Source organism: Erinaceus europaeus, chromosome 9 (genome assembly GCF_950295315.1).
Source record: "Erinaceus europaeus chromosome 9, mEriEur2.1, whole genome shotgun sequence".
Classification (NCBI taxonomy): Eukaryota; Metazoa; Chordata; class Mammalia; order Eulipotyphla; family Erinaceidae; genus Erinaceus; species Erinaceus europaeus.
In genome coordinates, this window is record NC_080170.1 from 112,896,322 (window position 1) to 112,919,079 (window position 22,758).

The following is a 22,758-nucleotide window of genomic DNA, read 5'->3' on the forward strand; positions in this document are numbered from 1 at the left end:
TATTTTTTATTTATATTTATTTATTCCCTTTTGTTGTCCTTGTTGTTTTATTATTGCAGTTATTATTGATGTTGTTGTTGGATAGGACAGAGAGAAATGGAGAGAAGAGGGGAAGACAGAGAGGGGGAGAGAAAGACAGACACCTGCAGACCTGCTTCACCGCCTGTGAAGCGACTCCCCTGCAGGTGGGGAGCCAGGGGCACGAACCCGGATCCTTAAGCCAGTCCTTGCGCTTTGCACCACCTGCACTTAGCCTGCTGCGCTACTGCCTGACTCCCCAATTACTCCTTTTAAAAAAAATGTTGTGCCAGGAAATGAACCCAGGTCCCTTGTATATTCCTGTATACCTCCTTGGTCCTTTTTTTTTTTTTTATAGAAACACACACACACACAGAAAGAGAGAGAGGAGAGAAAGGGGGGGAGAGACATCTAACGACTGCTCCACCATCCAGAGGGCTCCTATGTAGTGCTGGGGATTCAAACCCAGGCTATGATAAGACCATTGTCCTCTATCTGCAAAACCTTCTTCCATTTTAATTATAATTAGTCTTATTATAAAACAATTTTCTCTCATTTTTGGTTCATCACTCAATATGCACTAAAATTATCTCCTTTATTAATCTTACTCTTTATTGTGCTGATAAGATGGAAGGAACTCTAATATAATGCAGGATTTGATTTACATGAAGCTTTCTTGGGGAAGAGATTTTATATAGCAACTAGAGAATCTACAGAAGAGATTTATTTAAAATTTTAGTTCACTCCTAACATTTGAGGGTGGGGAAGATGATCTTCGTGTAAAAAGGAAGCTGTTTTCCTTTTAAGTTCACACACACACACACACACACACACACACACACACACACACACACACACACACACACACACACACACACCAGAGCACCACTACACACACACACACACACACACACACACACACACACACACACACCCCAGAGCACCACTTCACCATATATAAAGCTCATCCTGGTGTTGCCTAAGGGATCCCCATGTGGTGCTGGGGGGCTTGAACCCAGGTCCTTGGGCATGGTACAGTGTGAACTCTACTGACTGAGCTATCTCCTGGTCCCCAAATATTCTGTTCACTTCCTGTGTTCATTTCCTTGTACAGTCACAATGATCACAAAGTGTAAGATATATGGGGGTGTAGGAGGAAAGATGAAAGGCAAAGATGAAGAAACACTGGAGAACTACTAACATGAACAATTATAAAGACGGTCCCTTGAAAACAAGGCACGTTTGCATGTGTTTTAAGATTTAGCTCCATGGCCAGGTGGTGACGCACATGGTTAAGTGCATACATTACAGTACCCAAGGACCCAGGTTCAAGCCCCTGGTCCCCACCTGCAGGGGGAAAGCTTCATGAGGGGTGAAGCAGGGCTGCAGGTATCTCTCTGTCTTTTTCCCTCTCTATCTCCCCCCTCAGAATTTCTCTTGGTTTCTATCTATCCAATAATAAATAAAGATTAAAGAAAATTAGCTCCTTCAAAGAAAGCTATTACAAACCCTATTTCTTAAAAACAAACACACACCCCCCCCCCCCCCCGGGAGTTAAGTGAAAACGGCTGCTACGTGCTAATTCCATCTTAATTCCTGTGTGGGTTTAGCTTCCTCCTAGGCATAACGAACTCTCTAAAGAGCTTGGTTTCCTTTCCCAGACTGGTCTCAGAATGACCCTCTAGGGCAAACATCATTAGTGTGCTTCTATTTTTTTTTCTCTATAGTGGATTTTGAACATTGTGATACATCACTTAGCAAGAGAGCGTGGTGGGAGAGGTAATGATTTTGCGCACCAGTTTTTGATGATGAACTTCATATCCTGCATCATGTCGGAACTCTGCATCCATCTTCACTTCAGAGATCTCTTCAGTCTTGATGTTTGTCAACCCTGAACCTGCATTACAGCACAGACATGATACCATGATTAAAACGTGCAACTAGCCAACTCATCCGCCCTATGAAGAACAGGACAATACAAAGGATACAATCTCCTCTTCTCTAGGCTTAAAGTTAGAGGAAATAGATTTCATGACTCCTTCAAGAAAGATGACATCCACATTCATATCCTTAGCCACTACTTATTAAAAAAAACCAAAAAACCAAGAAATCAAAGATATCTGATGTTAAGGGTTTTCCTATCTTTAAGCATATGCTATGATCTTTTCCTTAAGGGGGAAAAAACAGAAGCTAGATGGGAGGTTGACAAGCATTTGTTCCTGGAATATGCTGGCTTATTATAGGGACTTATTATTTAGGCCAATATATATATATATATATATATTTTTTTTTTCCATGTGTTCTTATTCCTCCAGAAAAAAAAGCAGTAAAAGGCTCTAAAATGAGTGTTTATTACCTGACAGAAAAAAACTGTTACTATGGGCTTTGCTCTGATCACACACACCAAAAGTGTATAATATATATATATATATATTTTTTTTTTCCCTTCATATCCCCCATATGCCTATGCAGTGACTGCAATAAAAGCTCTATCATTTACATAATTATCCACACAGAATGGAATTGGTTCATATGGTGAACATAAAGCTGGAAGACCTGTGGTCCGGGAGGTGGTGCAGTGAATAAAGCATGAGGTCCTCTCAGGCATGAGGTCCTGAGTTCAATCCCCGGAAGCACATGTACCAGAGTGATGTCTGGCTCTTTCTCTCTCCTCCTATGTTTCTCATAAATAAATAAGAAATCTTAAAAAAAGAAAAAAAGCTGGAAGACCTAATTTTTGAGAACATTTCTTGGGGCTAACTCTCCTCTCGCTAACATACTTCTTAAATTACTTGTTATAATAAATCTCACTTTAAAACACGACAGCATAAGGAATACATATTGGTTTCCATGGGGCAGCATTTCAGAATGAGGAGGACTTTAAAGATCAGATAGCCGTAGTGAGGTATCCCATTCTTGTTGGACCTTCTCTTACTGGGGCAACTCTCATGGGACCCAGTACTGCTTTCATCTGGTCTCTCCTAAAGTCTTGTCTATAAGGTGCCCTGGGACTGTCGCACACCAAAATAAAACTGAAAAAGGCACAATGTCCACAGGACGTGATGTGTCAATCTCACAGCACAACCTACACGAAGGAAAAAGTAGGGTAATTTGACATGTCCAGGGAGTCCATGCTGGCTGTGACATGTCACCGATTTCTCACCCAATCACTCAAAGATGTTACCATTTAGTAACCTATAAACAGACCCAAGGTCAATGGCTGGAGAGCAACTACCTTTTCTCTGTTGATCACGCTGACATTTTCTTAAGCCTGTCTTCTCAGATCTTTTTTCTGCTTTCTAGGAGTTTTATAATGATCATGTGCCAGGACCCATTTCTCTGCTTAATAGATGATAAGCTTTGAAACAATGGAAGCCCTCGAGACAAGTTTTATTTCCCCTCTGGGCAGGCCATTTCCCCTCAGGTAAACCATTTATCAGTAATCAAGTGAGACAACACACAGTTGTGGTAATAAACATGGTTTCGGCCATTGTTTGTTGCAAGGAACACTCCACTTTGAAGTTTGTTCCCCCTCCTCCCCCTCCAGCATCTCTGCCTCCCCCTTCCCCCTATGCTCCTCCTCTCCCAAAGCCTTATAATGCCTGTGAACACAATACAATTTTGTAGCTTGATCAGAAACCTGTCTTGCTGTCGTTCTTATGTGTCTCTTGTCCCTGTCATTCCAGGTCTTCAGGTTCCTAGCCCCTGTTCACTGCCCCGCTGGTCGGGGCACTCATGGATTTCTGAGTTCAAACTTTCTTAGCTTAGGGATTGTCTCAGTCTTAAAAGTTTGAACTTGTGTAGAGATTTAGTAGATTTTCAATATAGTCATACTTTTTTTTTTTTAATGAGGGGAGACCACTCCCTTCTTTAGCATGTGATCTGAGTTTGTGACTTGATCTCAGTGAATGTGGCATAAATGATGGATAATTTCTGAGACTAGGTCAGAAAAGGCGGTTTAGATTCCTTCTTATTTTCTCTCTTAAATCATTTGACCTGGGGAGAGCTGGCAGGCCTATTGTGAAGATACTCAAGTAGTTGTGTAAAGGTTCAAATGGTGAGGTCCTAAGAGCTCTGTCCTGCTCAGCAACAGCAACAGCAATGGCAACAATAAAAACAACAACAACCAGGGCAACAAAATGGGAAAAATGGCCTCCAGGAGCAGTGGATTTGCAGTGCAGGCACCAAACAAAAAAGATTAAGGAAAAATTTATTAAGAGCTAGTCACCTTCTATAAAGGGGAGAGGCAATATCTGGAGAGAAAATAAAGCTCAAATTCATGTAACTAGTTAGAACAAGAGTCAATCAGACCTCAATACTTTGCAAGATTCTTAGCAGAAAGTCCTAGCTAGCTCACAATTTGCACAGTATGTACAGTCACTCAGAAAAAAAAGACCCAAAAAAAACACCTTTCTGTATATTAAGTAAAATATACTGTGAGGGGGAGAGAAAAACTGGGGAGTTGGTACATACAGAAATATGGGTAGTAAGTTGATATTGATAGTAAGTTGGGATGGAATGCGACCAGTAGCTTTAAACACATCGCAGGAACTTGTTTTCACAAGCTCATCAGATCTGTTACCTAACAGTGCTGATGATGCTCTTGAGCCTGAGGGTTTCAGTGACCTGAGTCACAGTAAATGAGTGCTATTCATCTGTGGGAGTTATGACCACCACAGAAACCTCTCGTGTGGTGGCACGATAAGCCACTGTGAAGAGGGTAGCTTCCTACCTCCTGTGAAGAGCCTGCTAATGCACTCTTCCTTCTTCTGGGTAAATAGTTACTTGACCTTGAGAGGCTATTTTTCTCTGGGAATAATCTGGGAGAGCAGCTACAATAACAGTCACTATGCCTAGAAATCTCATTGCTATTATTGTGTCTCCCACAACCCTCCCCCCCCACCACACACACACGTTGTTCTAGAAGTTACTGTGTCCTGGTTTTTCAGATATGAAGGTCAAGGAGAAGTTGTTTTCCTCAGTTCTGATTATACCAAAACCCTTTATCCGTTCCAGAATGACAGCAGTGATTATTCAAAAACAATGCTATCAAATGCATGGTATGATTTGACAATCTGGGGAAGAGTTTCTAAGTTTGGAAAGTCTAAAGATATAATTTGGCATGTTAGACCCAAGCATATAGACTTATAAAGGCTGATGAAGAAACAAAGCTAATGCTACAAACATCAGGGAAGGAAGACGCTGATCCAAATGCTTAAGAGAATCGTGTAAGTACAAAAATACAGTGTTCATATGTCTTATATACTTTTCTCGCAGATACAGCTATTCATAGACTTCTATTATATCAGAGCATTCTTTCCTATCTAAGGCCTTCTTCTAAGGCTTTTTTATGTAGCTTAGGGAAGGATGGTTGGCTTAGGTCTTTCTCTGATCTATCTAGAGAAATTTCTCTCCGCTCTTATCCAGGAAGTGCCCTGGTGAATACACTTCTTGGGCTTGAGTCGGGCTCTACCTCCTCACATTATAGACATCCTGGTTTATACCTTACGTTACTTGCTATTTCCGCACATGTCTAAGTCCATCTTCTCTTTCTAACTATGCAAAGTATGTCTTTCAGTATTCTTCTCTCTCCTAAGAGCAGGGACCCTATCAGTTCATTTGTTTTGACTTTCCATAGCATTTAGTGTGCCAATCTTTGTGAGTCACCATAATAAAATACTATTCTTCTAACAGCAAAGAGACTTTAGGGTTCCTTTTTCATCTGTAAAATACCTCCAACATTTATTTACTTATTGATTCATTCATTTACTTATTTTCATGACTAGGGTTACTGGGGGGGGTTCAATGCCTGCATGACGAATCCACTGCTCTCGGTGCTATTTCCCTCTTTCCCCTTCTTTTATTTGATAGGACACAGAGAAATTGTGAGGGAAGGGGGAGACAGAGGGAGAGAGAAAGAGAGCTACCTGGAGCATTAGTTCTTCCCCCCTGCAGGTGGGTACTGAGCGTCTGAACCTAGGTCCTTGTGTATGGTAATGCGTGAGCTTTAACCAGTGTGCTACACCCTGGCTTCAATACTTTCAATTTTTATCTAGCATTTTGATTAAAAAATGGTGGTGTTTGACAATGTGTGAAGAGGTTCCTTTTGTGTTATTATTATTCTTATTTTTTTTTAAAGGGAAAAAGCTAATCAGTTTGGTGGGTGTCAACCTTGACCAGATATTTTAACTTAAGAAGATAATAGTCCAGCTTACCAGGGTAGAAAACTTTAATAAAATTGGTTGAATGACTACTTCTACCTCACTTTTTATATTTGTAGCTGTAAAGCATCTCTTCCTTTTAGAATAAAGTAGGAAGCACCAGGAAAAAAGGCCCAAGGCAGATGACCAACCAGAGCTGGCTTTAGTTATAGTAAAGACGGAACTAACCCTCAGCCTTGGGTCCCACCAGCAGTGGGACAGATGGGGGACGCCAACTCCTGGCTCTCTGAAGTTCACTTGAGTGACATTAGCAATAAAAGGACATTAGGAGAGCCAAAACTGTGTCTGTCTCCCTATAACTGAAGTTCTTCTGAAAAGCCCTAAAGCCAGAGATTCATAAAACCACAGAGATCAGCTGTCAAGACGTGTCACTCCACTGTCCCTGCTGTTCCATTAATCACAGCACTTGGAGCATGAGGTTGCCACAAGGCAGACTGATTCTCCTCAGTGACTGTGTTGGGGACAGAAGTGGCTTGAGCTTGCCGTGATGACCTCCTCCTGGCAGGGTCTGTTCCTAATCCTTCAGCTGACTGCACCTGAACGAGGTAACTTGGAGAGTGCACGTTTCACTTCTTGAAACATGGTTAGTTTTCTGTTGATTACTACACGGGGGACACTATGAGGATAAAGGAGAAAATGAATCTATAGGTACACTTATTGTTGGAAGTAGAATGTTCTCAGAAAATGTACACACACACACACACACACACACACACACACACACACACACACACCTCAATTCAGTAAAATTCTCTTTTTGACTCATTGGAAAGACTGACTGTGAAAAAAGAAACGATCATTTCAGTATTAATGGGAATTGCACAGAATAAAACAAATAGAGAACTTAATCCCGCAGGGGAATGGTAGGATAGTGCTACAGCTCTCTCTTCCTCTCTTCCTTCTCTGTTACACTCTGAGTTTATCTCTGCTTCTATCAAAAAGAAAAAGAAGAAGAAAAGGAAGCTAGAATTTTCAGTATCATCCCAGCTACAATCCTAGTGACAATAAATACATAAAGGACTTATATGCAGAAATGCTCAAGGTCGTAAGTTGTGTCATTTTACTCAAATCTCTCTCTTTTTAAAAAAGTTATCTTTATTTATTTATTGGATAGAGAGCCAGAAATTGAGAAGGAAGGGGATAATAGAGAGGGAAAGAGATAGAGAGAGATACCTGCAACACTGCTTCACCACTAGCAAGCCTTGCAGATGGGGACCAGGGGCTCAAACCCAAGTCCTTGCACACTGTAACACGTTCATTCAACCAGGTGCACCACCACCCGGCCCCCTCATTTTACTCTCATTGTGAATAAGTATACACAACTCACACAAAAAAAGAACTAGAGCTATTCCAATTCTGATGTTTTGAGGAATTCTTATCTACTTGAGAAATATTCACATAAGCTTGAAACCATTTTAGACAGGGACACATCGAGATACCAGACAGGAAGAATAAGTGAGAGGTGTTCACCTTTGTGACAAAGTCCAGCAAGGCCTGAGCCTGCATTAGAAAGGGGGTGGGGGGAGAAGGGGTCCCCCTTTCTGAGAACAAATAAGCTCTACCTAATCCTCTCTATTGGAGAATGAAAATCAAAACAAAACAATGCAGAACTTGGATGGATTCCCTTTTGCTATTCTATTTTCCAAACAAAAGCTCAGCGAGAAAAATAAAAACAACCCCATTTACTGCCTTAGGAACTTGTGAAATGGAGTGTAAGGTAAAAAGAAAAGGGAAACTGAAAAAGTTGGTTTCCAGACTCATTTCAGACCTCTCCACTTTGCAGAATATTTGTGTTTCAGGGCAACAAATCATGAAGAAAGGCAGCAGCGTGGGCTCAAGCTCAAATGCAAGCTGCCAAAGGGCAGAGGGAAAGCGAGCTCTACCTGGTCGGGTGGTCAGTCCTCGGTCGGCGGCAGGGCGGGCGTCAACAGGCTCAACTGGGCACAGGAAGCGAGAGGCACAGAAAGCAAAGGAGACAAATCGAGATGGTAAGTCATGGCTCCTAAATGCAGAGCAGGGCAAAGGCATGTGCAAATCACATTAAAAAAAAAAAAAGGAGCAGCTGGAAGAGAACCACAGCGAGTTAATCTAGAGCAGGGAGGGCAGGGAGGAGTTGTTTCAAAATGCCAATCCCACTTCTCAGTACCCACCAAGATACGCAGTGACATCAAGAAGAGGGGCTGTGGACAGTGGATTTTCCTCTCTGCTAGTCTAGAGAGAGTTTCCTGCCTCTTGAATAGAAATAAAATATATCTTATGCAGTCCAGTGGAAAATCTTCAAAAGAAACCTTCTTTTACAACTGTCCCATCTTTTTATAGTTAATTAATTACAAAAGGATACTTAAAATCCCAATGCAAATAGGAATTGATCAGAAGTGGTTTATCTTGTAGGTAACCTGCCATTTGCTGGCTCAAATTTACTCCTAGTTGGAGTAGAAAAAGAGGCAAGCCTTACATCAACAAAACAGAAAATGACAGATGTTGGCGAGGTTGTGTAGAAAAAAAGGTTGTTGCCCTCTTGGTGGGAACACATACTGGCCTATGATAGTATATGGGATTGAACCTGGGACTGCAGAGCCTCAGGCATGAGAGTCCCTTTGCATAACCACTATACTATCTATGGCACCCCCATATCACACTCTCAACATGATTCCTTCTGTCTAATCTTCTTACCACCTTCCCCACTGAGAAAGACAATGCCCCCATCCCATTTTACACTTTTTTTTTTTTTTTTTTTTGCTTTTGCCTTAGCTGTTTAACACAGTGCTGAGGAATTGAATTCAAGGTTTCCTACATGTGAAGCAGGCACACTGCAGCAGAATCACCTCAGTGGGACGGCATTTGGACTATTTATTTACTTCATCAACGCTGTACAGCTTCTGCTGCACACAGCTCAACGGTCAAACATGGAATTATACACCCAAAGCCGTTCTAAATCCCACATGTTGGTAGGGACAAAGAAAGTGGCAGCAAGCCAAATATTCAGGAGAAAATTCTATTTCTGAGGACATGGAGACATCTGGATGAATCAAAAAAGAAACGTGGTTTGGTCATTTGCCACGTGGAGACCAGCAACAGGGTAATAGAGAAAGGAGCCCCACATTTAAAATACAAGTGACTTTGGGGACAATTACTTTTCTCAGCCTGTTTCTTCATATGGAAAATAGAAGTAAAAATGCCTCTCCCTTCTTTCTACTTGTAGGAGAAATAATAGTATACATTTGATATTCTGTTTATTAAATATCTTATAATTGTTATAAGCATGACTAATCTCTGGCACTTTCTTCATTAGAGTAAGAGATACTTCCTTCTACAGTTCACAAATACACATGAACAATGTATTGGATTGTTGGAAAAGTCACAATGCATTTTCTGCCCAGAAAAAAATGTCATGACTTTTCGAACAATCCAATAATTCCTAGTTTCATTTTCTCCTTATCTGCAGCAATATATACATCGAATGATTTTAATATTCCTTATCAAATGGGATTAACTGGAGGATTGTTGTACTTTTTTTAGAATTTCTTACTTTTTTTTTCCCCCTCCAGGGTTATCTCTGGGGCTTGGTGTCTGCTCCTGGAGGCCATTCTTTTTTGGTTGTTTGTTTTTGTTTTATTGGATAGGACAGAGAGAAATTGAGAGGGGAAGAGAGGATAGAGAGGGGGAGAAAAAAACAGACACCTGCAGACCTGCTTCACCTCTTGTGAAGTGATCCCCTTGTAGGTGGGGAGTGGAGATTTGAACCAGGATCCTTGTGCAGGTCCTTGCACTTCTTACTATGTGCACTTATCCAGGTGTGCCACTGCCTGACCCCCGAGAATTTCTTACTTTTTAAAATTTTTATTTATTTATTTATATATTTATTTATTTTCCCTTTTGTTGCCCTTGTTGTTTTTCATTGTTGTTGTAGTTACTATTGTTGTTGTTGATGTCATTGTATAGGACAGAGAGAAATGTAGAGAGGAGGGGAAGACAGAGAGGGGGAGAGAATGATAGACACCTGAGACCTACTTCACCGCCTGTGAAGCGACTCCCCTGCAGGTGGGGAGCTGGGGGCTCAAACCGGACGTTGCGCTTAACTTGCTGCGCTACCGCCCGACCACCGAGAATTTCTTATTTCTAAGAGTGCCAAATGGTGCTTCAGTTGAAAGTAAGGAATAAAGAACTTACTAAGCCAAAAAGAACTTTCAGTGGTTAAATTATCAGAAACCGTATTTGATCTGGGTAAGCAGCTGTACTTGTGGTTTAAACTTGGGCTGAAGCACTGCCAGCCAACTGCACGGTCTCCTTTGATGTCATCATTTATTTTCCTCTGTGATCTGGGGCAACTCACAGTCTTTGAGCTTCAGCCTGGTTATAAGGAAACAGGGTCCTTGCGAGACTCACCTGTGTATATGTATGTGAAAGAACCTCAATGGCAAACTGCTATTCCATAATCACGTAAGTGAATACAGAAAAGCATCAGATGTGCAGAGAAAAAAAACTCAAAATTGCTATTACAAGAAACTATCTATCAGTAGGTATTTTAAGTCAGAAGATTAATCCTATAAATTTCTCTGTGATGGAAAAAGTATGATTCCCTCCCTCCATCCTTTCTATTTTAGCAGAAGACTGCTCAACTCTGGTTTATGGTGGTGCTAAGTATTAAACTTGGGACCTTAAAGAGTCAGGCATGAAAGACTTTTTGCACAAACATTATTTGTGGCGAAAAACCTTATTCTTCTTGAACAGCTTGAGGCTGTCTCAATATAAACTAATATTCCAAGAATAATTAAGTCTTGTGTTCAGGCACCAAACATCAGTATGCTAAAAAGACAAGAGTTGTGTCTAAGTTCACATTCCATGGAAAATACTTTGTATATTTTCAATTGAAAGATTACTCTTTGAACCAGAAAGTAACTCCCAACATAGTGATCAAAGTAGTTTACTCTGTGCTTTTTAGTAAACTGAAAATAAGAAACAGATCACCTTAAAGAGTTAAAAATAAAGTGTAGGAGCTCTGGGGGTGGGCAATGTGTGGAAATGTACCACTCTTATACTATGGTCTTGTCAATGTTTGTATTTTATAAACAAAACAAACAAACAAGAAAAGAGACAAAGGAAAAAAAAGCGTAAACAGATATCTTTTTTCCCCTCCCTGACTTCAGCAGTTTTTGGTTCAAATCCTTCCCTGACAAGAGAAGAGAAACAGAAGGATAAAAATTCTTGAATTTTGGGAGTCGGGCTGTAGCGCAGTGGGTAAAGCGCAGGTGGCGCAAAGCACAAGGACCGGCATAAAGATCCCAGTTCGAGCCCCCGGCTCCTCACCTGCAGGGGAGTCGCTTCTTAGCAGGTCTACAGGTGTCTGTCTTTCTCTCCCCCTCTCTGTCTTCCCCTCTTGTCTCCATTTCTCTCTGTCCTATCCAATAATAATGACATCAATAACAAAAACAATAATAACTACAACAATAAAAAACAGCAAGGGCAACAAGAGGGAATAAGTAAAATATTTTCAAAAAAATCTTAAATTTTTGAGTTTGTGCTTCTTGATCAGTTAGAAGCTACCAGCTGCCTAGCACAACGTCTTCACCTGCCTGAGGAGGTGACAGAGGGTCAGCAGCAAACCAGGTAGTGAGGCCTGGAGCAGATGGCTTGTGGGTCTAAGGACAGTCATTCCACTTCAAAGTCGATATGTAAAAACATTTATTCATTGCTTCTTTATTATTCATTTATTTTTTTTTCCTCCAGGGTTATTGCTGGGTCTCGGTGCCAGCACTATCAGTACACTGCTTCTTGTGACCACCCCCCTCACCCCCCAGTTTTTAACTGGATAGAACAGAGTGAAATTGAAAGAGGAAGGGGAGATAGAAAGATAGTCACCTGTAGACCTGCTTCACCTCTTTTGAAGCGTTTCTCCTGCAGGTGAGGAACCTGGGACTTGAACTTGGATTCTTGCTCAGGTCCTTGCACTTAGTACTATGTGCACTTAACCAGGTGTACCACTGTCCCCCCCTCCCATTGCTTCTTTTTATCTAAGTAAAGACATCAAAGGGGCTACTCCTTTTCCACAAATATAAGACCTCTCTTGCCTCTTTAAGAGCATCATATGTCTGTCTGTATTAGATACCAACAAGTTGACTGGTGCCCACAAAGACTTTCTGGTGGCCACTGTTCCATGATGGTCTTGCTGACTAACCATATAGTCATGAAAAAGTAGAGGAAACATAAATGCTTTCAGATGGATGTGAGGGTGAGCTGGCTGCAACATAAATGCTCTCAGATGATTTCGTGATTCATGAGAACAACAGTTTTAGGAACAATGGTGTCCTTTCAGTTTAGTTATTTAGAATTCAGTGGCTCAGAAAAGCCAGAGGATAGCCCCTGCCCCCCGCTTTTAAGAGCCAATCAAGCATAGTTCATGAGCTTAAAATTACACTATATATATATATTTCTAGCATAGATTAAAAGAAGGCCCTGGTGTCTGATCCATCATCTCTGAATTTGACTGATAAGTTGTGGAAAATAACACATTTTTCTTTTTTTTTTTTAATTTTTTAAAAAATTTATTATTATCTTTATTTATTGGATAGAGACAGCCAGAAATCAAGAGGGAGGGGGTGACAGAAAGGGAGAGAGACAGAGAGACACCTGCAGCCCTGCTTCACCACTTGTAAAGTTTTCCCCCTGCAGGTGAGGACTGGGGGCTTGAACCCGGATTCTTGAGCACTGTAATACATGCACTCAACCAGGTGCGCCAACACCCAGCCCCAGAAAAATAACACATTTTTTGGTAAGCCTGTTACTTCTCAGAACTGATGAAAACTCTATGCCTCCAGGAATCTGAGCCCAATAGTCACGGGATACAGCTCTGGGCAGAAGTGTTAAGTTCATTGCTGTTTTGGGAGTACTTCCAAACTGCTTTTTTTTTTTTTTCTTCCTCTCTCTTGGTTTTCCCCAAACTTAACACATGGAGGAAAACCAGTATACACTAAGGAGGTGCTGAAAGATGTTTTCTTCAGAACCGGCAATGCCAAACTATATATATCATGATGATCCCAACAGATGACACCATATAGCCTACCAGCTATATGCACCTAGGATTCTGCACTTACACTTGAAGACACACACACAACAACCAAGTCACCTAGTGACTCATTTCTCCGAGTGTCTCCTTGCCATTAAGTGATGCCTGACCATGGTCAATAAAATCTTCTTTCTCTGGGTTATCTGGCAAGGGTTGGGGTAGGAACTCAGTTTGCTTCATGATGTGGACTCAGATGTCTTTTTATTGACTTGATTTTTTAAAAATGTTTTTATTTATTTATTATTGGATAGAGACAAGAGGAATTGAGAAGGGAGGGGGAAACAGAGAGGGAGAGAGACAGAGAGACACCTGCAGCCCTGTTCTACTGTGTGTGAAGCTTTCCCCCCTGCAGGTAGGGTTTAGGGGTTTGAACTTGCAACCTTGCACACTGCAATGTGTACACTTAACCAGGTGCACTACCACCTGGTCCCCCTTTTGACTTGGGACTGCTCGGAGGCAGAAGACCAGAAAAACAGTGAACAAGTTCACACAGGCGTCAGGTTAAGATTTTAGGAAGCTGCTGTGGTGGTGAAATAGCGTTGACTAATATTTTTACTTAAAAGGAGAAAAATTATTACTGCATTCTCTACCTCTCCAAACAAAATGCCTTTTATTTAAAAACAATTTAAAAAAATATTTATTTATTTACTATTGGATAGAAATAGAGAAATCGAGAGGGGAGGGGAGATAGAGAGGGAAAGAGACAGAGAGACACCTGCAGCCCTTCTTCACCACTCTTGAAGCTTTCCTCCTGCAGGTGGGGAACAGGGGCTCGAACCCAGGTCCTTGCACACTGTAATGTGAGCGCTTAAACAGGTGCACCACCACCTTGGCCCCATCTTAAAAAATTTTTTTAATATAAGCAGCACACTTAATAGAACATATTATTAGTGGTGATCACATATGTGCATACACACACGGACACATAAAGTCAGGATAAAATGCTCAGAACAATAAAAGTCAGGGTATTTAACTGCTGGTGTTATTGATAATCTCCATTTACTCCATTAAAGATAATGAGATATATAGCCTGAAAGCCACATATGGAATTTAAGCTCTCAATAAACAACAAAAAAGGATAAGAGGAAACCTGCAGTCCAGAAAGGCAACACCTTGTAACATGCTGCATCACCTTCTGCTACTCTGGGCTGTGCTCTGCGACACTGCATTCCCTGCGTTCACTGAGGTTGTTACCTCGAATGTCTGTTATATCTTCGTCAGACAAGTCTAGTGCAGTCCAGTCCATCTTTCAATAGGCCTCATGAAACTGAGAGCAACGTCAAGTATTCCAGCATACTCAGAAGTTTCTACACATTAATTTTACTCTGATGCTAATTCATTTTATTTTGGCTTTCTAAATATCTTTCCATAAATAAAATTACAATTTATAGCTTCTACTACAGCATGTGTGTTTTAAAATTTTTTAAAAATTATCTTTATTTATTGGATAGGGACTGTCAGAAATTGAGAAGAGTGGGGAGACAGAGAGGGAGAGAGACAGAGAGACACTTGCAGCCCTACTCTACCACTTGTGAAGCTTTTCTTCTGCATGTGGGGACCGGAGGCTTGAAAAAAAAAACATTTAGAACAACATGCTTCCACTGTTGACAGCTGCCTTGCAGTGAACTGCCAAGTATAAAATTATTTAAATCTTAAGCAAAATTGCATTTTATTCCGAAGTGGTTCTCTATCCTTGCCTTTAGCATTGAACACCATCCAAAATGGTATGCACTGGTATGAATAACTAGTAAGACTCGGGTGCCTTTCCAATCTCCACACACACAGGCCCTACCGGAACATTTCCGCACTGTTGGGTCTAGTGTGATTTGCTATCATTTCATCCCTGGTCCATTCTCTTCAAAGGTGGTCAGTCCAGTCTGGTGGGTCATAGACACAAGTCAGTGCGTTAATAATGTTCTTTCTTTGCAGAAGCAACAAGACACTCCTCAGTGAGAGTACTTTCTTTTCTTTTTCTTTCTCCTCCTTTCCTTTTACAGTTGGGTGTCACAGCTGTGCAATTTTACCGATCCCAGAGGGCTCTTTATATCTTTTTTTTTTTTTAATTTAACATAGAGACAGATACCACAAGACCTGTCATGCATGGTGATCCCATGTTGTACCAGGGCTCAAACCTGGGTCTTTTGTACATAGTAAAGTGTGAGCTCTACTGCCAAATCCTCACCCCCACCCCACCCATTTTTTCTCAATGTATTTTTCATTTTACCTTCATTCTCTGTATTGGCAGGCACAGAGTCGGCGGCAAAAGGATGCCAGGGCTGGAGATCATCCAGGCTGAACTCCCCATTCACGGGAAGAAGCTCCACCGTAGTTTTCGTTTCTGTCAAAGATGGCATGAGTGCATCATTTCCGTAACTGATTCTGGGTTCGCTGATCATGTTGGCCAAGACATCATCCGAGTAGTTTTGCTCCTTTTGTAGCAGTTCATCTAAAGAAAACACAGCCAGATTCTTGGTAAGGGATGACAATCAGACAACTACCAGTAGCCATGATCACTTAACATCTCAGTCACCAAGTACCCAGGTTGGAGTCTGAGCCTAAAGAGACCGCTCAGTCCCGGACTGATGCTCTGAACCACCCCACACTCCTCCCAGAGGCTCAAAACTCTTCCCACCTCTGACAGATTCTGCACATGATTTCATACTCTCAGAGGAAGCAAGCTCTGGTGAAGTGCTTGTGGCCACTGCTTCTGGGTCAAAGTTTCATTCCTTTTTGTTTATTTTAGCGAGAAGGGAAAGAGAAAGAGACACCACAGCAACACTTCATCATCCATACAGTTTACCCTGGGTTGGTGATGCTCCTGCGTGTGTTGTCAGAGGCTTGGGCCCAGGGCTTACAACTTGGTAAGGTGCTTGCTCTACAGAGTGAGTTACTTCTCATCCTCTTGACAACCTTTTCCCTTCCTTCCTTCCTTCCTTCCTTCCTTCCTTCCTTCCTTCCTTCCTTCCTTCCTTCCTTTCTTTCTTTCTTATTTGATAGAGACAGAAGTTGAGAGGGAAGGGGAGGCGGGGGATTGAGAGAGAGAGAGAGAGAGAGAGAGAGAGAGAGAGAGAGACCTACAGCAATGCTTCACAGTTTGTGAAGCTTCCCTTCTGGAGGTGGGGACCAGGGGCTTGAACCAGGGTCTTCTGTGCATGGTGATGTGTCTGCTCTACTCAGTACATCATTGCCTAGTTCCCTGCTATCTTATTACTTCTAAGCTGAAAGACAAGCCCAACGAATGCTCAGTTCTTTTCTTGAACACTCCTAAGGACAACCAAAGTGAAATGGACAACAGGCACCTCCTACATGTTCAATCTTTTTGAAGCAAAAAAAAAGGTGCCCTGGCCCTTACAGATGTGGCCTGAAGATCTGAAGCTTTGCCCCGGTCACGTCAACATTCCTGCTTCCCACCATTTCTCATGCGAGTAACTTCAAACTAAATATCTACTTTCTTCCTCTGCTGCTAGGTGCATTCTCTTTTTAAAAACAATTAACTTGGGGGCTGGGTGGTGGTTCACTCAGTAGAGTGCATGCTATCATTCGAGAGGACTCAGGTTCAAGACTCTGATCCCCACCTATGGGGGGAAGCTTCTTCATGAGTGGTGGAGAGATGCTCCAGGTGTCTCTTCTTTATTTCTGTCTTTCACCATCTTTCAAAAAATAAAATAATAATAATACAATAACTGCTGGGAGTGGTGGAGTTATGTAGACACTGAGTCCCAGCAATAACCCTGGTGGCAAAAAAGATTCATGAACTTTGTAGCAGTATGAGAAAAGGAAGGAGGGAGGGAGGGATCAGAGAACCACTTAGTTCAGGCATATGTGGTGCTGGGGACTGGACCCGGGACTTCATGCATGCAAGTTCTGTGCTCCAGTGCTGAATTATTTCCTCCAGTCCCTTCAGGGTTTGCACATTTTGAGAAAAGTATTTGTTTATTATGAGAGAGAAGGAGTAAGGAGAAAGGGGAAGGGAGGGAGTGGAAGGAGGGAGGGATGGAGGGGGAGAGAGAGAGAGAGAGAGAGCGAAACACCAGAGCAGTGCTCAGCTCTGACATTAGCTGGTGATAGGGATTTAACCTCTGGCTTTCTAATAGGCTGACAGAGAAGAAGAAAGAGAAGTAGAGACACCACAGAGTTTCACCCTGTGCTGTGGCACTCCCATTTGGTACTGGGAACCAAAATTGAGTCATGTGCTTAGCAAGATATGCACCCTACCCAGTTGAACTACCTTTCTGACAACCTTCTGTTCCTCTTTTTTTTCTTTAAACTGACTAAATAAAGTCAGTTTTATGGAATATAGTGAACTTATCTAAAGTTCTTTAATAAAATATCTGTTTTAATGAGAGAGATACAGAAAAAGAGAGAGACAGGCAAGACAAGAGCACTGTTCAGTTCTGGCTTACAGTGGTGCCGGGGATTGAACCTGGAACCTGGAACCTCAGATTCTCAGGCATGAAAATCCTTTGCATAACCATGGTGCTGCATCCCCAGCCTATCTAAAGTACTTAAAGATCGGGTGGGGTGGTGGTGCACCTGGTTGAGTGCGCGTTATTGTGTGCCAAGGACCCAGGTTCAAGCCCCCACTCTCCCCCTGCAGGGGGGAAGCTTTGCAAGTGGTGAAGCAGGGCTGCAGGTGCTTTTCTCTCTCCCTCTCTCCCCCTTCCTCTCGATTTCTGGATGACTATCAAATAAATAAAGATAATAAAAAACTAACAACAACAACAACAAAACCCTTTAGAGTACTTAAAGACTAGTGAAAATTCATTATTGAATTGCATTTTTATTAGGAAAAAAAAAAGCCTGGAACATAACCCAGTATCAAGTTTAACTATTACTTTAAAAATAGGATTATCACTCAGTTCACAAATCTGCTATTAAGCTGACCCAATGATCCACACCAGGTTTTTCTGTGATATATCTTAAAATTCGAGACCCATATATAGCATATGTGCTACTAACAATAATATTAATCAGAATAGAGCATTTTCCAATCATACTTCTGTCAAGAGTTTATTGCATTTGATATTTCAAACTGATCACGGGTTTCATATTCCTGCTGTAGGAATGTAGAACAAATAAAACCAGGATCTGAATTTGATTTGCAACATTTTACCATCATCCTTCACATTCTTTTTTAATCGACAAAAATTTGCCTGAAGAATTAAAATTCTGCTCCAATAGATCTATTAAAATCCTTTGACAGAACAGCTCTAAAGACTGATGAATATTCTTCCGTGGAGTCAGTTTTATTGCAAGATATTATTTTAAATGATAAAAATCTCTAGCAAGTCAGCCCTCCCGACGTCTAATTTGGGTTGTAACATATATCTGTTAGCAGTTGCACCACGCTAAAATCCAGTATTTGATGCTTTCAGTGACCTTTTCCGTTCAGATGAAACACCATTAGATTTCCTGCAGTTTTTTCATGTCTTACAGATCCATGGGTAATGTCTAATAATTCAGCCAATGTCTGCTTTAGTAAATTAAATGGACATCCTCTTATATAAATCTTATGCTTGTGACTAGTATGCACTTACTATGCTAAAGATCAGATCTTCTGGAATAATGTTCATCTTATGAAGGAGTAACCTTTGCCAGCATAATCTGCCCATGGCCTCAGTTGGCGCCACCATTTTTATTTTAATGTGTGTGTGTGTGTGTGTGTGTTTACAAGAAAGACACAACCTTCATCTGGAAATACTTTCCTTGTAGATTTTTCCTAACACAAGTTCTGAGTTTTTTTTTTCCTGACCTCTTTGAATAAATCTTCATCCCTCTTCTCCACAAATCTAATCATATCATCTTCTCGTACCCTTCTACCCTCCCCCACCCCTTTTAAAATTAACCTCTTTGAAATACCACCCACTCCTTAGACCTTAAGGATCACCTCCCATTGATGAATCTGAAGTATATTTCTTCGGCTTTGAATTTTACTTATTCTGGTTTACAGTTTCTAATAGCTTGCTGACTTTATCGCTCAGCGTTTCCATGAACTTTTATATGTGCCCAAACCCCTTGCTCTCCTTCCTTTCTGTTTTCTAATGGTTGCAGGAAACAAACATACCCAAAGCCATTCTCCTAACCGCAGGTGTCAAACATTCAGAACCATCTGTGACTGACTCTGTATTCTGAAACTGATGCTTTATTTCTGAAAATACCTTTTAATTTTATGTGTGAATTGGCTTATTTATTTCTCTCTCTCACTTTCCACTATTAACCTATCAAACATTGCTACACTTTTATGGATAACTGATAGCCATCTCATTGCTCTTTCTACTCTAATTTTTACCTCGGCACCCAGTATTTTTGATATTGAGGGATGGTTCCCTATTTTCTACTGAATCAGTCCTAAACTCCTCTGTTAGCTGCTAAACACTGAAATCTGAGTTCACTGATTTTTTTTTCCAATCAAAAAGATCATAGATATTTGCTGTATATACCCATGGTGTGATTTATAATGGGAAATATATACTTGGTTTTCATTGATATAGAATTTCTAAAATCCTTGGAATTTCCCAAGTGATAAGGACTATAAAGGTTCCCTTACTTTCTCTTTAGTCACCAGTGGGTTTCCCTACTCTGAGTCAACCTCTTCAGATAGGTAGGTAGGTAGATAGACAGATAGAGAGATAGATAGATAGATAGATAGATAGATAGATAGATAGATAGATAGATAGATAGAAAGATGGATAGAGAATGGGAAGGATACCACAGCACTAAGTTTCCTTCAGCTATTTTCCTGTCCCTATAAAGGTGCCTTTAAAAAGGTCTGTCAACGAGTAGCTTTGGTAAAACTCTGGAGTACATAAGGACAGAGAGTCTGGTTACCAGTCAAGCCAACTGTATGATCAGAGAATTGAAACCTTCTGACTTATGCCCTTCCTCTTGGTGAGAGTTTGAGATTGAGTTGAGTCCCCAGTGGACAATGATTTAATCACCCATGACCCATAAAGACACCTCCATAAAATCCCATAAAAGCCAAACAGGACAGAGTTTGGAGAGCTCTGGGGTTGGGGAACACAATGCATAAAATCTGAGTTCTGGGTTGCTTGAAACCAAACTCTTTCATTTCACCCACACTTATTCATATTCCACACTGGCTGAGGAGGGTAACATGGTTAGTCTTTACCGTCACTGGATTGCTCATCTGTGGCATAGATGGAATGCAGAATCTATTTTGAATCAAATAGATTCTGCCTTGTGCCTAGCAGTCTTATCTGAATACTTACAGTTGAAAATCCAGTGGTCTGACTCAACATTTGGGGGACTACAAAGAAAACAAGATAACACCCCTTCTCCCATGTGGCAGCATTCTGTCTGGAGATATCTGTGTCTGATCATGGACAGACTGATGGGCTTGAGAATCAATTAAAAATATTTCATAACAAACTCAGACCTCTTTTTTTGTCCAACCCCCTTACAACTCCCCCACCCCCTGATTCCAAGGACTGGCCCTGGGTTAGGAACCCCAATCATGATTTCTGCTTTAGGGTAAACATGCTTTTGACTGTATGACAGCCTGATTATTTTCCTGTCTCCTCCTCTCAGTGCAATCTGAGAAATTCAGCTTCATAAGCAGAATTTTCTTATAATAACTATTTCATAATGTCTTTCACTATGGGACAGTTGCAAGCTGACTCAACTCCCAGTACCATTAGCTCCATGGAATAGAACCTGGCTTTGTTTCCTGGAACAGACATTTCTCAGGCCTGGGAGCTGGTTCTCAGTCTACAGCAGTAAAAAAAAAAAAAAAAAAAAAAAACAGACAGAAAAAAGAAAGAAGAAAAAGAAAAAGCAGAGAACTACAGTAGCAGAGAAGCTCCTACCTGTCCTTCCTAAACTATACAAGGTATTTCAAGGAGAGGAAAACCCTGGCCCCTTCTCTGTTATCTCTTTTGTTGGGAGGAAATTTCCTTTGAATGACTGTGAAAATGTTTAACCCTGCAGTGGTTAATTTTCCTAGATTACCATATTCATTTTCATAAAATGAAATATTCAAGAAAGGCTGTCATTTTCACAGAGTGAAAAGCACTTAGGCTTTAAAAAATAAATTTCTGAGTACTAAAGTGCAGAAATTCATGTTCCTGTCTCAATTTAAAAAATGGGAGGTTTAGAAGCAACTAGCTCTGGTTAATCTCATTTGGAAAATGAAGCCAGTGGGGTTTCTAAGGGGACAAGGAGGGTGGGAACCATGCATTATCATAAATGAGTGGAACTCAATTTTATGACCATAAAATGTCAAGATGGCTATTTTTGGAATCACTTTCTGGGATTTTTACCAGCAGCTAATATGAACGGATACTGGGTAATCCTGCCTGTAGTAATGATAACAAAACAAACAAACAAAAAATCCAGAGTTCAGTAGGATTACTTCATTGTTCATTCTGAGTGGGCAAATTAATTGGATTAGTTTAACATTTTTATTTTAATGCTTTGAATGGTAAATACTGGGGATTTACAAAGCTTTTCTTAAAAAAAACATTTTGTTGGGAAATTAATGGTTTACAGTTGACATATGGTACAATTTCTTATCTCCCTGTGATAGGTGTCTGCAAACATGCATCAGGATTCCAATGCCCTCCCTCCCCTTCCTTACCCAGTATCCCTTGTTTTAAAGTTGCCACATAGCACAGCTGCCAATTGCTGTGTCAAGCTAAAAGACTAGGCTCATTTTCCATCCAGACTTCCCCCCTTCCCCCCCGAAAGCTGTTATTGCCCAAAATTGCAGCAGTTATACAGAGAATGAAACATCAGAAATACTCAAGTGGAGCAGCCTCACTGGTAACAATTGATAATATTTAACTGAGAACTCAGTTCAGTGGTGGCAATATTTAACCGACAGTTTAAACAATACCAGAGATACAGAATTCCAAATATGAAACAATGAACTCCTTTCATTTTGTTAAGAAATGCTTTGAAGATAGTATTAGGCATATTTATAGTGTGGGGGGAGCCCTTAAATTTCACCACTTAGCCAGTATTGAAAAAAAAACTAAAAGAAAGCAACATCAAAATGGCATTCAATAGGGATTTCATCTTCCAGCAACTAAGATATAGGTATATCTACTGCAAAAGCAGTAGGCTTACGTGACAGTTCATTTTTTTTTTTTAAACATTTTATTGATTTTATATGCTGGAGAGAGTTTTATGAGAGAAAGAGAAGCCAGAGAGCCAATCCAGTACATGTGGCACTGGGGATAGAACTGAAAGTCCCAGGTGTGGGAGTTCTGGGCTCCATGTTCTGAATGACTTTCCTAGCTGTGTGATAACTCAGTCTGAAAGAACTGGCCTCCGGCTCAGTAGACAGCATAATGGTTATGCAAAAGACTTTCATGCCTGAGGACCCAGGTTCAATTTCTAGCATCATCATAAACCAGAGCTGATCAGTGCTCTGGTCTTTCTCTGTATCTCTCTCTCAATTCTTAGTCATTATAATTAATATCATGCAAATGACTT

General features: G+C 40.9%; 1 protein-coding gene across 6 annotated transcripts in view; it reads right to left on the reverse strand.

Annotated features, from left to right (window-relative positions):
• APP (amyloid beta precursor protein) overlaps positions 1 to 22,758 on the reverse strand; it is a 271,787-nt gene that overhangs the window by 9,696 nt on the left and 239,333 nt on the right. For 3 of the 6 annotated variants that reach the window (XM_016186732.2, XM_007519784.3, XM_007519783.3), the window contains 3 exons: positions 15,527 to 15,748; positions 8,123 to 8,176; positions 1,815 to 1,915 (listed from right to left, as the gene is read on the reverse strand). In XM_016186732.2, coding sequence (XP_016042218.1) covers positions 1,815 to 1,915; positions 8,123 to 8,176; positions 15,527 to 15,748 — 377 coding nt within the window. The remainder of the gene's footprint in view (positions 1 to 1,814; positions 1,916 to 8,122; positions 8,177 to 15,526; positions 15,749 to 22,758) is intronic. The other 3 variants (XM_016186733.2, XM_016186731.2, XM_016186730.2) reach the window with 1 other exon arrangement.